Source organism: Elgaria multicarinata, chromosome 4 (genome assembly GCF_023053635.1).
Source record: "Elgaria multicarinata webbii isolate HBS135686 ecotype San Diego chromosome 4, rElgMul1.1.pri, whole genome shotgun sequence".
Classification (NCBI taxonomy): domain Eukaryota; kingdom Metazoa; phylum Chordata; class Lepidosauria; order Squamata; family Anguidae; genus Elgaria; species Elgaria multicarinata.
In genome coordinates this window covers 5532833-5548788 of record NC_086174.1, presented here as the reverse complement: position 1 = coordinate 5548788, position 15956 = coordinate 5532833, and the positions used below count along the sequence as shown (strand labels likewise).

At 47.0% G+C, this 15956-nt stretch overlaps 1 protein-coding gene across 2 annotated transcripts in view; it reads left to right on the top strand.

Moving 5' to 3' along the window:
• Nucleotides 1-15956, top strand: part of KIF13B (kinesin family member 13B) — a 227945-nt gene that overhangs the window by 200053 nt on the left and 11936 nt on the right. For both annotated transcript variants that reach the window (XM_063123720.1, XM_063123719.1), the window contains one exon: nt 508-641. In XM_063123720.1, the coding sequence (XP_062979790.1) occupies nt 508-641 (134 nt within the window). The remainder of the gene's footprint in view (nt 1-507; nt 642-15956) is intronic.

Sequence of the window (15956 nt, the reverse complement as noted above, 5' to 3'; positions counted from 1 at the left end):
AGAAGGCTCACTTCCCACTGAGTGTGTAGGACTTGGCCTTGAGGAGATAACCTCTGGAGAGGGCTGACTCTCAGCTGGGGAATCGCCTGTGAGAGCTTCCTCCCCCACTGGTACAGGCTGGCTGGTGTCTGGCGCTGCCTCCTCTAGGTCTGAATATGATTCTGATTGATTACCTGAAACACCTTCTCCCAAAACAGGGGCAGACGTGATAAACGAGGTGAAGTGTATAGCCCAGGTCTATAATCCTTGAATCTTTGGTCTTTTACACTGGACATGCTTGACCTCTGACCCACTGGATGGCAGAGGTGCAAATTCGAAACTCAGATAGGACCACCGAATTCGTGCAGGGAGCCCTTCATCGCAGCCACATGGGTTCTTCCGACCCCGGGCTTCAGCAAAACCAGCCCACAGGGTTGTGCATGGTTCAAGGTTGACCGGCAGCATTGAGAGGGTTCGACAGGCAAAGGGACGGCGCCCTTGGGAATGAAATGATTCTTTCGTTCACAGGACTTGGTAGCCTGGCCGCCTCTTACTTGAATCCCGTGAAGTCCTTCGTGCCTCAAATGCCAAAGATACTTAAATCTCTGTTTCCGGTTAGAGATGAGAAGAAGGGCAAGCAACTGTCTCCCCTTGCACAGCAGGTAAAAACCCATCATTTTTGGGGGTGGGGGAGTGTTTTAGGGGAGAAAAAGGAAGACGTTAAGAACATAAGAAGAGCCCTGATGCTCAGGTGACAGGAAGCCAGATTCCGGCTGGACATCAGGAAAAACTTCCTGATTGTTAGAGCAGTAGGACAATGGAACCAGTTACCTAGGGAGGTTGTGGGTGTTGAGTTATGGCTTTAGAAGCTGATTAGTTATGGCACAGACTGGGTTTCTGGCACATAACCTTTTGTGTTAAGTCTCTGTCTGGGCCTTCCAGAGACTAGCAAAGATTGCAGCGGTTCTCAGCCAAGAGACAGCAAAGACGTGAATTAAGACAAAGATTCATGTAGGTTAAAATAAACCTTTTACTGGCAAATAAATATATAATTTAATTATGGCAGTACAGATACAAATACTTACAAACGGTCAGTCAATACAGCTCACATCAAGTTGGGTAAGGGACATGGAAGTATAATGAACATGAAAACACATTTACTTTTATAGACAACCTGTACAATGATGCAACTCCTTGCAACCCTTAATTGAAGACAATCAGTTAGACAATTATTCAATTATGACACTCAATGTCCAGGTGTAGAGTTGACCTTTAAGTTTCTGCTGAGTCCTCTGTTCTTCCAGATCCTCAGCAATTAACAAAGCAATGGAAAACATAACCAAGATCCATTCCAGGATCCAACAGTGGGCTCTCCCACACTAGAGGCCTTCAAGAGGCAGCTGGACAACCCTCTGTCAGGGATGCTTTAGGGTGGATTCCTGCATTGAGCAGGGGGTTGGACTCGATGGCCTTGTAGGCCCCTTCCAACTCTACTATTCTATGGTTCTATGATGCTGGGTCAGACCAAGGGTCCATCTAGTCCAGCACTCTGTTCCCACAGTGGCCAACCAGCTGTTGACCAGGGACCAACAAAGCAGGACATGGTGCAACAGCACCTTCCCACCCATGTTCCCCAGCAACTGGTGCACGCAGGCTTACTGCCTCGGATACTGGAGGGAGAAAGTTGTTTACCAATCAGTGGGCTTAGAATGGATTCGTGAAAACAGAGGGGAATGGGTGTTTAAGTACAAAATGTACTTTTATTTACCTGTTCTTACTCTTCATTTGCCAGACCTTATCCAAAGCTAAAGCCTGTCTGGAAGGGGACTGGAATTCTTAAACAGTCTTGTAAAGAACATTTCCTTAACGCATTTACATATTCTCCTAATTTTTAATACTGTCATCAGCTTTGGAAGCTGCTAAATTCAGGGGTTTAAAGACAACCAAAATGTACAAGTACCAAATAACATGATCTAGTATAATTTTATCAGCAAGATGTGAGAGTTAAATTTTAAGCATCCTGCCAAATCAAAAATAATTTCTCACCCGTTGTGAAATGCCTGTGTTCTGTACAGCAACTAGCCCAGTGTTGCTGCTTAAATAAATGCTTGCTCGTCGAAACACCAGCAGCATTGAACAGCTATGTGGATTTCAGTGCAGCACATATCAACACAACTTGCGACCAATGGTTACCAAGGGCTCAGTAAACTACCCTGATCATCATCAACATCATTATCATTTTATTTGTTACCCGCCTCTCCCTCCGGATCAAGGCAGGGTACAACACAAATTCAAATGCCATAAAATACATATAATTTAACCATTCAAAACTAATACATCATTAAAAGCAGCACATTATTAAAAGGCATCTTAAAATTCAACTGGGTAGGCCTGCTTTATAGCTTTCTTAAAATCCGGAAGACTGTTAAGTTGACGAATGTCTCCCGGCAGGTCATTCCATAATCTGGGAGCGGCAGAGGAAAAGGTCCTCTGGGTACTAGTTGTCAGCCTTGGTTTTGTTGACTGGAGTAGATTCTTCCCAGAGGACCTGAGTGTGCGGGGCGGATTGTACGGGAGAAGGTGATCCTGCAGGTAGCCTGGACCCAAACCATGTAGGGCTTTAAAGGTGATAACCAACACTTTACACTTTGCCCGGAAACTAATTGGCAGCAGAGTTAGAAGGGGCCTATAAAGCCGTCAAGTCCAACCCCCCACTCAATGCAAGAATCCACCTTAAACCATCCCTGACAGATGGCTGTCCAGCTGCCTCTTGAAGGCCTCTCATGTGGGAGAGCCCGCAACCTCCCTAAATCATTGGTTCCATTGTCATACTGCTCTAACAGTCAGAAAGTTTTTCCTGATGTCCAGCTGAAATCTGACTTCCTGTAACTTGAGCTCATTAGTCCGTGTCCTGCACTTTACTGAGATTCGTTTGGCCCAGGGAGTTGCAATTTTTTTCATCCAATGGTTCCATGCAGATTTAGTTTCTGCCCATCATAGGACTGGAATCCATTTGGACCTCTACCTTGTGGAAGCTCCCGAGAAGGGAAGTCTTTTGCGTCAACAGAAAGAACACATGAATCCATACCCTAAATATTTATTTTATTTCTTTATTTTATGTATATCCTGCCCCAAAATGGCCCTCAACAATATCAAAGGTATTGAAAGGATAAAGGTATTGAAAGGTAGTCAAATCTCACTATCAAAAGAGGCTAACAATGTTGTGATTATCAGTGCTAAGCAATGAACACACCCTGCATTTCGATTGTATGTATGAGATTCAGTATCCTGCATTTCAAAGGAGGTTATTGATGAGCTACAAAGATTCTCAAGAAATGTGTGGTTAGCCCATTAGATTGGAAGATAAAACACTGTCATTGTTGCATAAGAAGAAATGCATATCGATTAAAAGTCATCCTCGCAGTGACTCAAGATGAAAGGTTGTAGTAGGTCAGTATCTGAATGACAAGAGATAAATATTCTCCTTTTTACTTGGCGATTTCTTTTTGGTGCGGTCACCCATCTTACAAACGCGCCAGCAAGTTTCTACGGTGTACTGAAGGCTCAGCCGACATTTCGATGTTCTTGTTTTGGTTTTCGTGTGTGTGTCCATCCCTGCGCCTGTGTTCAGGATTGGCTCATTTCTCGCCTAGGGGTTTGCCTCTAAGTTGAAGTGTTGTAAAAATATATTTTCTGAGAGGCAACACATTAAAAAACGCACACCTTAAGAACTGGGAGAGGAGGGAGCATCATTGAAGAATGGCATTTCAATATCATCTTTTATTGAAATGTCATTTCAATAACAGTGCCTGGGCACGCTAATGGACTGGATGAGGGCTAACAAACTGAGACTCAATCCAGACAAGACGGAGGTACTGATAGCGGGTGGTTCATCTGTCCGGCGAGGTGATGTTTGCCCTGTCCTGGACGGGGTTGCACTCTCCCTAAAGGATCGGGTCCGTAGTTTGGGGGTGCTCATGGATCCAGAACTGTCAGGGACCTGCTTCGAACCTGAAAGCAAAGAGCCCTCCGCTTTGTTTAGGATTCAGGACTGGGTTTTATGGCTATGATTGTCAATTCAGTGGCAAAGAGCACCTTTTATCAGCTCAGGCTGATTTACCAACTACGCCCTTATCTGGACAGAGATAGCCTAGCTACAGTGATCCATTCTCTGATAACCTCTCGTTTGGATTACTGCAATGCGTTATACGTGGGGCCGCCTTTGAAAACAGTCCGGAAACTTCAACTGGTACAAAACAGGGCAGCACGGTGACTAACAGGGACTGGCCGGCGAAAACACATCACGCCAGTCCTTCTACAACTTCATTGGCTGCCAGTCCAGGTCCGGGCCCGATTCAAAGTGCTGGTATTAACATGTAAAGCCCTAAACGGCTTGGGGCCAGGCTATCTGAAGGAACGCCTCCTCTCATATGTGCCTGCCTGGACCTTAAGATCATCTACAGGGGCCCATATCCGTGAGCCCCTGCCGAAGGAAGTGAGGCAGGTGGCTACTAGGAGGAGGGCTTTCTCTGCTGTGGCACCCCGGCTGTGGAACGATCTCCCCAGAGAGGTTCGCTTGGCGCCTACATTGTTTTCCTTTCGTCGCCTGCTGAAGACCTTTTTATTTTCTCAGTATTTTAACACCTAATTTAACTTAAATTTAAACTCTGCTGTTTTAATTTCATATTTTAACCTATATCGTTTTTTGCTGTGTGGTTTTATCCTGGTCGTGCTTTTTATATTGTATTTTGTATTTGTGTTTTTAAACTGTGGGTTGTTTTATTATGCTCTTCATGGTTTTAATTTTTGTGAACCGCCCAGAGAGCTTCGGCTATTGGGCGGTATAGAAATGAAATTAAATAAATAAATAAATAAATAAATAAAAATTATATCAACTTTGTAAAGGTTAGCTTTAAAAGTAGCTATTTGAGTTGCATATTGAGTATGCACAACAGCCATTTCATGAGGCTGGAAAAGCACAAAGCAGTTCAAAGCCCAAGTTCCCCAGCATTAATTACGAGCCTTCTCAGCGTTAGTCAAGACGTAGTGTGTGTGTTCCATGGTAATGTGGAGGAAAGCACAGAACAAAATAGGCTTCATCTCTTGAAACTACAATTAACACCGTTGGGCAGAAAGGCAGGGATGGATACCCATTCCCCAAATGCAAACAAAAAGTTTGCTATCATCTTTTCACAAGTCAGCACAGCTGCCTGTAGTTCCTAGAAAACATTATTCGTTTTCAGATTTCAGTTCTTTCACAAAAACGAATGATTCACAAACAGTACTCCAATAATAATAATAATAATAATAATAATAATAATAATAATAATAATAATATCTCTTTCTCCACTCATGGCAGTTTTTCTAGACGGACATGACGGGCATTGCCAAGTCAATGCTGTCTGTTACATAGTCAGGAATTTCCTGACAATTGAGCATGTTTTAATTAGGACTGCTTTCTGGATGTTGGTGTGGATGTATTTTGGTAGGCCCAGTTTCTGAAGGTTTTCTGTATAGTTTTTTGATGTGATGCCAGTGACTGATGTGACTAACAGAATAATTGTGACCTTTTCCTGTTGCCATAATTCATAGAATCATAGAATCATAGAATAGCAGAGTTGGAAGGGGCCTACAAGGCCATCGAGTCCAACCCCCTGCTCAAGGCAGGAATCCACCCTAAAGCATCCCTGACAGATGCTTACCTAGGGAGGTTGTGGGCTCTCCCACACTGGACCATTCAAGAGGAAGCTGGACAACCATCTGTCAGGGATGCTTTAGGCTGGATTCCTGCATTGAGCAGGGGGTTGGACTAGATGGCCTTGTAGGCCCCTTCCAACTCTGCTATTCTATGATTCTATGATTCTGTGATGGTAGTCCAGCTGCCTCTTGAAGGCCTCTAGTGGGGGAGAGCCCACAACCTCCCTAGGGAACTGATTCCATTGTCGTACTGCTCTAACAGTCAGGAAGTTTTTCCTGATGTCCAGCTGGAATCTGGCTTCCTTTAACTTCAGCCCGTTATTCCGTGTCCTGCACTCTGGGAGGATCGAGAAGAGATCCTGGCCCTCCTCCGTGTGACAACCTTTTAAGTATTTGAAGAGTGCTATCATGTCTCCCCTCAATCTTCTCTTCTCCAGGCTAAACATGCCCAGTTCTTTCAGTCTCTTTGACTTCCATGGCCAGTGGTGTATATTTCTCTCTCTTTTTCTCTTCCTTTTCAACATCATTATTATTATTATTATTATTATTATTATTATTATTATTATTATTATTTGCATTTCTATACTGTCCCATAGCCAAAGCTCTCTGGGCGGTTTACAAAGATTAAAACACGGACCATTAAAAACAAATTTACAAAATTTTAAACCAGAAAAAAGCAGAAAAACAGATTACATACAAAATCTATCTATTCTGGGTCAATTAAAAACTCAACATATGCTGTTAAATGCCTGGGAGAAGAGAAAAGTCTTGACCTGGTGCCGAAAAGATAATAAAATTGGCGCCAGGCAAGCCTTGTTGGAGAGATCGTTCCATAATTGGGGAGCCACCACCGAAAAACCCTCTCCCTTGTTGCCATCCTCCGAGCTTCCCTCGGAGTAGGCACCCGGAGGAGGACCTTAGATGTTGAGCGTAGTGTACGGGTAGGTTCATGTCAGGAGAGGCGTTCCGTCAGGTACTGTAAATGGTAGACCCAATGAAATAGGTACCCTTTGGTTAGAGGAAACAGTGCAGTCTTTTTTCCATGAAGGACACCCTCTAGCCCAGCTTCCTTATAGGTCCTCTTGCTGCAGTTGTTCCTTCTCTGGCTTAGCAGCAATAGCAACAATGTTTGTTACCAGCTAGAACCTCCATAGTTAGGAGCAGTATGCCTCTAGAGTACCAATTGCTGAAAGAGTTGCTTGGGAGTCTCCTCGAAGCATCTGACTGGCTGCTGTTGGAAGCGGGACGCTAGATTCCAAACAGCCTTCCCAGGACGGTTTCCCTCCAGGCATGTTGGACTACAATTCTCAGGGCCTGTTCAGACAACACGCTAAGCCGTGGTTAGGCCGCTAACTCTTTTGCAGCAAGTGGTTAGTGGGAGTGCTTAAACCATGGTTATGTAGCCACCATGGGTAGAAAGGGTTTTGGAAACAAAGCCCTTTGACAAACAAACAAAGCCCTTCATAGGGCTTTGGAAACAAAGTCCTATTTATTTATTTATTTATTTATTTATTTATTTATTTATTTATTTATAGCTTTTTATGCCGCCATTCAGCCAAAAAAGGCTCTCATGGCAGCTTATAGAATTATTTCTTGACAGTCCCTGCCCACAGGTTTACAATCTAAAAGACATGACGCAAAAGGAAAGGGGATTGGGAGGGAGGAGAAAGAAGAATGCAGAGAGACTGAAAGAACTGGGCATGTTTAGCCTGGAGAAGAGAAGATGGAGGGGAGACATGAGAGCACTCTTCAAATACTTGAAAGGTCGTCACACAGAGGAGGGCCAGGATCTCTTCTCGATCCTCCCAGAGTGCAGGACACGGAATAACGGGCTGAAGTTAAAGGAAGCCAGATTCCAGCTGGACATCAGGAAAAACTTCCTGACTGTTAGAGCAGTACAACAATGGAATCAGTTACCTAGGGAGGTTCTTGGCTCTCCCACACTAGAGGCCTTCAAGAGGCAGCTGGACAACCATCTGTCAGGGATGCTTTAGGGTGGATTCCTGCATTGAGCAGGGGGTTGGACTCGACGGCCTTGTAGGCCCCTTCCAACCCTGCTATTCTATGATTCTATGATTCTATGAAATTCGCACCACACACTTAAATGGTTCACACAAGACGCTGAGCCATAATGTTTAGCTCAAAACATTTAGCCATCATGGCTTAGTGTGTTGTCTGAACAGGGTATCCCCAGCCAGCATGGACCTCTAGTCTGCCCTGGGCTGGGCAGCTTCGTTGCTTCTCTAGGGTCAAATCTTCTCAGCTCCACCAGACTTTCTCGATAGGATTCGCCTGTGGTTTCCCGGCGTGCGCCCGCTGCGTGTCTCTAGGGATCTGCGTCCCCCTTTCGTACTCCACGGCCCTGACCTCTCCCTTCCTCCACAAGCTCATCCGCCCTCTTCTTAGTGGCGGCTCTGAGCAGTCCCTCGGATTCGGGGGTTTATCCGAGAGAGGCTGAGGGATGAGGCATAAAGTCATGACTTAAAAATAGAAGTGCATTTTTCCATTTGGTAATTCACAAACAACGCTAAGTGCACATCATAAATTTTACCATTGTTGCTGGAACTGATGTTACCGTAAATCACATTAGTTGAAAATGCTTGGCGCTTAAAAAATTAAAAATGGGATTCAGGCAGACGTGGTATCAATAAGTCTAAATAGTGATACCGTTTGTCAGCTGGAACGGAGGGCGTCCTTTCAGCTTCCCTTATGCTCTATTAAGAGGGGGGGAATGTTACCCAATAACAATACAGCAACATGTACATTGATGGTGCTATATAAATAAATAATAATAATAACAATAATATTTAGTATTTATGTAGCATTTTCCTCTAAATACCCAAAGTGCATTATGTAGATGGCCGTCTGGGGTACTTTATCTGAGTACCAGCCTAGTTTCCAGTCCTTTAAAGGCCCCCACACGCTACATACACACCCACACCCTGGTCTTCAGCTGTGTGAGACTCCATACAGGCCAAGAGCACTTTGCTTTATTTCTCTCCAATGTGAACAATTAATTGGCGTCCTCCCCTTCTCATGCAACTCAACTGCTGGAGAGCCCGTGTGGTGTGGTGGTTAGAGTGTCGGACTGGGAGTCGGGAGATCCGGGTTCTAGTCTCCACCTGGTCATGGAAGCTCACTGGGTGACTTTGGGCCAGTCACGGACTCTCAGCCCAGCCTACCTCACAGGGTTGTTGTTGTGAGGAAAAAATGGGGAGGAGGAGGAGGAGCGTTATGTACGCTGCCTTGGGTTCCTTAAGGAGGAAAATAGGGGGAGTTATAAATGCAATAAATAAATAAACTGATCACTCTGCAGCCCAGGCAAAGAGCACTTTGTGTTTAAAAGATGTTTTCCTTGTAACTTTGGGCAGCCCACACCACCATCGCCATCCTGTAACCACTAGGTGTGCAGGACCACTTTTGGCCCGAGGGCCGAATTCTGCTGGAAAAGCTTTAGGGCTTGATCTTGCTGGATGTATAAACTGGCCGCCAATGTTAGTGGCTGGAGTGCGTAACAAGTGGTGTTTGGTAATCTGGGTGGGAATTGGGACGGGAGTTTCATTGGCTGGCTTTGCCTTATGACAAATTCCAATAAATCCTAGCATTTTTTTTCTAAATTTGCCTACACAGATTCGCATTAGCATATGCAGATTAGCATATTGATAAAAAGATTGAGGGGAGACATGTTAGCACTCTTCAAATACTTGAAAGGTTGTCACACACAAGAGGGCCAGGATCTCTTCTCAATCCTCCCAGAGTGCAGGACACGGAATAACGGGCTCAAGTGACAGGAAGCCAGATTCCGGCTGGACTTCAGGAAAAACTTCCTGACTGTTAGAGCAGTATGACAATGGAACCAGTGACCTAGGGAGGTGGTGGGCTCTCCCACACTAGAGGCCTTCAAGAGGCAGCTGGACAAGCATCTGTCAGGGATGCTTTAGGGTGGATTCCTGCATTGAGCAGGGGGTTGGACTCGATGGTCTTATAAGCCCCTTCCAACTCTGCTATTCTTTGTTTCTATATTTCTGGCTCCTGAATCCTTTGAATGCCTAGCTGTGCTCCTGCCTGCCTCTCTTTCAAAGTTCATCTGTGAATTCTAGTATGGAGGAGGTACGGAGGACGTGGACGTGTAATCCAGACCAAGTAATCCCAAATTAAAGATGGCCGTTGGGGAGGCCACCACTTTGGATGGCTTTAAAAGAGGACTGGGCAGATTCCTGGAGGAGAAGGCTATCCGTGGCTCCTAGTCCTGGTGGCCACATATCACCTCCAGTTGCTGAGGGACACAAATGGGAGGGTGCAGTCGTACCCACGTCCTACTTGTGGATTTCCCACAGGCAGCTGCTTGGCCATTATACTGGCCTCAGTGGGCCCTTGGTCTGATCCAGCATGGGTCTTCTTATGCTCTTACAAGGAGTAGGAAAAGCACTTGTTGAGAGAGATGCAGAGAGGTACCTTAAACCATGTGCATTCGATAACAAGTTGGAAAAACGTATTTGCAGCCCTCGTCGTAGGGGGACAGCCAGCTATCAAGTGGAGCTTTAAGTGGACAAAATGATCTCCACGCCGCGTCTGCCAAGAAATTTTATTACTGCAAGAGGAAGTGATGTCTCTCTTTACGTTGCCGAGTGCTCGGCCCAGCCGGTGAATGTGCCACCGTCGGGATGCCCTTGGGTGCCGTACGAACGGAAGGTTATTTGTTAGAAAGCAATCAACATGCTGGAAGCGAGCTGGAATGAAAAGCAAAATAAAAATGAATTGGGGAGGGAGCAGCCGAGTTCTAAGAGGAAGGTTTTAAGGGAATATGAATCGGCAGCCCTTTTTTGAGGGCACGTGAGAAGGGACGGGGCCCTTTGGAAGTCTCTCCACGCCTGGAAATGCCGCGGAAAGGAGGTGGTCGGTCTGCACATCTAAGATGGAATGGAAGGCTTCACTTTGACGTAGTAGAGGATACGATAGGAGGGAAGTCCGTGGGGGAGGTTTGCTGTGGCGTTTCTGGGCAGTCCCTTGTAAAGGCCACAAAGCATTTTCAGTAGGGACGTGCACGGACCCCTCCTGCCGATCCTCTTCGCGCCCGATCCGCCTAGGGTCCACTCCGCTCCGCTGCGGAGCTCCGGCTCCAAATTGGAGCTCCGCAGCGGCGGGGAGTGGCACCAGGTAAGGCCCTTTCCCTCCTCCCCCTTACCTGTGTCCGTCCCGGCCCATTCCAGCTTCACTAGAGCCCGCGGCTCAACCAGGAACTAGGCCCCGATTGCGGCCTACACTTCCTGGTTGAGCCGTGGGCTCTAGTGAAGGTGGCGACAGGCCGCGACGGACGCAGGTAAGACCCCCCTCCCCCTTACCTGGCTCTGCCACCGTCGCCTCACAGGCAGCGGCGGCTGCAGGGTCAGGTAAAAAACCCCTCCCCCCTCTCCCTTACCTGCGTCCGTCTGCGGACCCGCGGCTGCTTCAACTGAGCCCGAGGACTCAAACAGGAAGACCAGGCTAGTCTTGTTTGAGTCCTGTTTGAGTCTTGAGTCCTGTTTGAGTCCTCGGGCTCAGTTGAAGCAGCCACGGGACTGCGGATGGATGCAGGTAAGATCCCCCTCACCTGGCTCTGCTGCCGTCGCCGCACGGGCGGCGGCAGGGCCAGGGCCAGGTAACCCCCCCCTCCCTCCTCTCCCTTACCTGCGTCCGTCTGCGGACCCGCGGCTGCTTCAACTGAGGCCGAGGACTCAAACAGGAAGACCAGGCTAGTCTTCCTGTTTGAGTCCTCGGGCTCAGTTGAAGCAGCCGTGGAGCCGTGGACGGATGCAGGTAAGGCCCCCCTCCCCCTTACCTGGCTCTGCCGCCGTTGCCACATGGGTGGCAGCGACGGCGGCAGGGCCAAGTAAACCCCCCTTACCTTTTTTGCGGAGCTCCGGATCGAGGCGAAGGATCCGCCTTCACCTCGATCCGTTCTGCAACGCTCCGCGGCTCCCCCGATCCTCTTCGCCTCCGCCTTAAGGGGAGGCGAAGCTCCCCGATCCGCTCCTGCTTCTCCAGTCCGAGGAGAAGCGGAGCACATCCCTAATTTTCAGACGGTGTCCTCGGGAACCCAGGATCTCGTCCGTAGGAAGATCAGTCATGGTGGACGTGCTGCCCTGGAAAATACCTCGCTTGCTGATATACTTGGGTCTTGGGGAGCTGTTTTTAAAGGCGTGAAGTGGGGACGAGCCCCAATGTGAACTGAATGTGCACCCTAGGACGTGAAGGGTTCCATGGCAGATATTCGGGGGATCCTCGGGGACGAATCGAAGTGAAAATTGTTCCCCGATGCTGGAAAGTTGAAAAAATGCTGTTCCGAAGCTTTTCTGGTCAAAAATATTGGAAGACTCTAAATCAGCAGTGCGTTGAGAGAGGTCCAGAAAAAGTGACCTCTGACCCAAGGAGAAGTGCTCCGTCTTGCTGACTTCTTGCTGAGGCAGTAAAGAATTCAGCAGGCCTGAAAGCATTAATTGATAGTTGCATCTAGTTAATTGATTGGAACAACGACTTAATTGATTGGGAAGATCGCAGAATAGAAAAGTGGACTGTTGTGTGTTTTTTAATTTTAGCTGTCCCATCGTGTGGGATTGGCAGTAATAGGAATGGTCCCTTCACTCCAGAGTCTTGTTTGCATCCCATGTTCAGTGAAATGACAGAAACTGAATGGGATTCCCACAGGTTTCGTGTCCTCTACATTTATAGAATCATAGCATCATAGAATAATGGTTTAAGCCCATTCAACTGATCTAATTATAAGTCTGATCTATCTGACAATAGATCACAATAGAACAGATAGGACAACCCTCTGTCAGGGATGCTTTAGGGTGGATTCCTGCACTGAGCAGGGGGTTGGACTCAATGTCCTTCTAGGCCCCTTCCAACTCTACTATTCTATGATTCTGTTAGGGCTACACATTCTCTCCTTCCTGCTATAAATACTGGTTTAGATCAGACTCATAATTAGATCAGTTGAATGGGCTTAAACCACTATTCTATTATTTATTTACTTATTTATTTATTGCATTTATATACTGCTCCCATAGCCAGGGCTCTCTGGGCGGTTTACAGAAATTCTAAAATTAAGATTAAAACGAGTATACAAAATTTAAAATTCTAAAACACAGAACATACACACATAAAGCATTAAAAACCGTTAAAAAACCTAAACATGTGCGTGATTAAGATGTGCCGCCATATGCCTGGGCAAAGAGGAAGGTCTTAACCTGGCGCCGGAAAGATAGCAGCGTTGGCGCCAGGAGAGCCTCGTCAGGGAGATCGTTCCATAGTCTGGGGGCCACCACCGAAAAGGCCCTGTCCCTCGTTGCCACACTCAGAGCCTCTCTCGGAGTAGGCACCCAGAGGAGGAGCTTCGATGTTGAACGTGGTGACCGGGTATATTCACGTCAAACCGTGGCAATCCCATTCAGCTTCTCTCATTTCACTGAACATGCGATGCAGGAGTCTGGTGTGCAAACTTGTTCGGTGGTATGCTTAGCTTGACCCTGTCAAAGGACCGACATAAGGGTCACGGACGATTGTCCAGGTAATGGTTGCGTGAAAGGATGGATAAGGGCTTTTATTGCCTCCTGGTAGAAGCTGCAGTTGAATAATACGTGGGAGATAGATTCCACCTCCTCGTTGTTACAGGGGCAGTGTCTATCTGATAGTGGAACTTTCCCAAATCTGCCCTCCATTACCCTAGAAGGCATGGCATTAAGCCCTGCTAGGGAAAATGCCCTCCTATATTTGGGTATAGATAACCAAAGGAAGTGAGGCAGGTGGCTACTAGGAGGAGGGCTTTCTCCGCTGTGGCACCCCGGTTGTGGAACGAGCTCCCCAGAGAGGTCTGCCTGGCGCCTACACTGTACTGCTTTCGTCGCCAGCTGAAGACCTTTTTATTCACTCAGTATTTTAACACTTAATTTTAACTTAAATTTAAATTTTACTGTTTTAACTCTGTATTTTAATCTTATATCAACTTTGCTGTGTGGTTTTATCCTGGTTGCGCTTTTTATACTGTATTTCGTAATTGTGTTTTAACCTGTTGGGTGTTTTACTGTGGTTTTAATTTTTATGAACCACCCAGAGAGCTTCGGCTATTGGGCGGTATAAAAATGTAAAAAAAAAAAAAAAAAAAAAAAACAGCTTAAATACGGAGGTACACTGTTTTGGTCGTGATCCCGTAGCCCCAAGGCACACGGGGAACATGAGCCCCGTGCGGCTTGCTGTAGCTCCTGAGTAACTCTACGAGGAGTCTCCCCACCACCCACCCGGCACCAGTTTTCTGTTCGGTTTGCCATCATTTGCTGCCTGAGCTGCGGAACGGACGAAGGTAGCAGCTAACGCGGCCGCTGCCTTTGCCCCTTCTGTTGCAAGTTCAGCTGCTAATCTGTAGAATAAGGAAACTGCAATTAATGAAATCTGCTCTCGTATTCAAGTGCGTTTCTCAGAAGGTACATCAAATAATTGAAGGGACTTCCTCCTCTCTAATTAGCCAGATTGAATTAATTTGGCATAATAGGATTCGTTACGTAAGTAGCGCGTGGGCTTCCGTTGGAATCTGCCTGTGTACCGAAAAGAGGGCTTTCTGATTAAGCTGTTTATGCGCCGCGTTTAATGGGGCGGGTGGAATCAAATTCTCTTGGACTGATGCTGGGCACGGTGTGGACGAAGAAGCGCCTGCCTTTTAAACTTGATTCAGTTTGACGCCTCTCCTGGTCTGGGTTGTCCTTGCCGAAGCTGCCAAGCAAGGCCCCTTCCGACTCTGCAATTCTATGATTCTATGACCTGAGTGTGTGGGGCAGATTGTACGGGAGAAGGCGATCCCGCAGGTAGCCTGGACCCAAACCATGTAGGGCTTTAAAGGTGATAACCAACACTTTATACTTCGCCCAGAAACTAATTGGCAGCCAGTGGAGTGATTTTGAAGTTGGCGTAATATGGTCACCCCTAGGTGTGTCGGTGTCCAAGCTGGGGCATCAGTAAAAGGCAGCTTTGCACGTTCATAGCAAGTTACGTCAAGGGTCTATAAAGTTGGATGAGGTCCAGAGAAGGACGTCTCTCCATGTGAAATCTGTACTGCAATATGCCGTGGGAGAGGCCGAGGATTTCTGCCCCCCCCCATCCACAGCTGCGTTTCCTCCAACGCAGACATTTTTCAAACCGCGTGTTGTCAATTTTGCTTCAGCCCTGTCTTGTATCCAAGGTTTGTTTCTCTCCTTGCCCCACCCGGCATGGGGTTTTCGGTTACCCATCTGTTTACTGTCAACACCAAAGTTATTTAATTGGCACTTTTGATAATTGCGGCTTTTCTCTTTGCTTTCTTTTGTCGTCGTCGTCGTAAAACACACACAAACGCGCGGACACACACATGGGCTTGCAAAGGTAGCGGTGGAAGGAGGGAAAGGCTAAAGGTATTTGTCATCCTTTCAGAAGCGGCATCTGGTTTGGGCATTTGTAAAGGAAATGATTCGAAGCTAAATAGTTCTGTTTCTCATTAGAGCCAAAAAGGCTTCAGGCGTTCAGATGCTCAGATAAGAACCTAAGAACAGGAGAACCTAAGAAGAGCCCTTATGCTGGATCAGACTGAGGGTCCATCTAGTCCCGCACTCTGTTCACACAGGGGCCAACCAGCCATCGGCCAGGGATGAACAAGCAAGCGTGTTCAAAGGAGGGCAACCAGGATGATCAGGGGTCTGGAAACAAAGCCCTATGAAGAGAGACTGAAAGAACTGGGCATGTTTAGCCTGGAGAAGAGAAGATGGAGGGGAGACATGAGAGCACTCTTCAAAGACTTGCAAGGTGGTCATAGAATCATAGAATCATAGAATAGCAGAGTTGGAAGGGGCCTACAAGGCCATCAAGTCCAACCCCCTGCTCAATGCAGGAATCCACACTAAAGCCTCCCCGACAGATGCTTGTCCAGCTGCCTCTTGAAGGCCTCTAGGGTGGGAGAGCCCACAACCTCCTTAGGTAGCTGATTCCATTGTCATACTGCTCTAATAGTCAGGAAGTTTTTCCTGATGTCCAGCTGGAATCTGGCTTCCTTTAACTTGAGTCCATTATTCCGTGACCTGCACTCTGGGAGGATCAAGAAGAGATCCTGGCGCTCCTCTGTGTGACAACCTTTTAAGTATTTGAAGAGTGCTCTCATGTCTCCCCTCAATCTTCTCTTCTCCAGGCTAAACATGTCCAGTTCTTTCATTCTCTCTTCATAGGGCTTTGTTTCCAGACCCCTGATCATTCTGGTTGCCCTCCTCTGAACACGCTCCAGC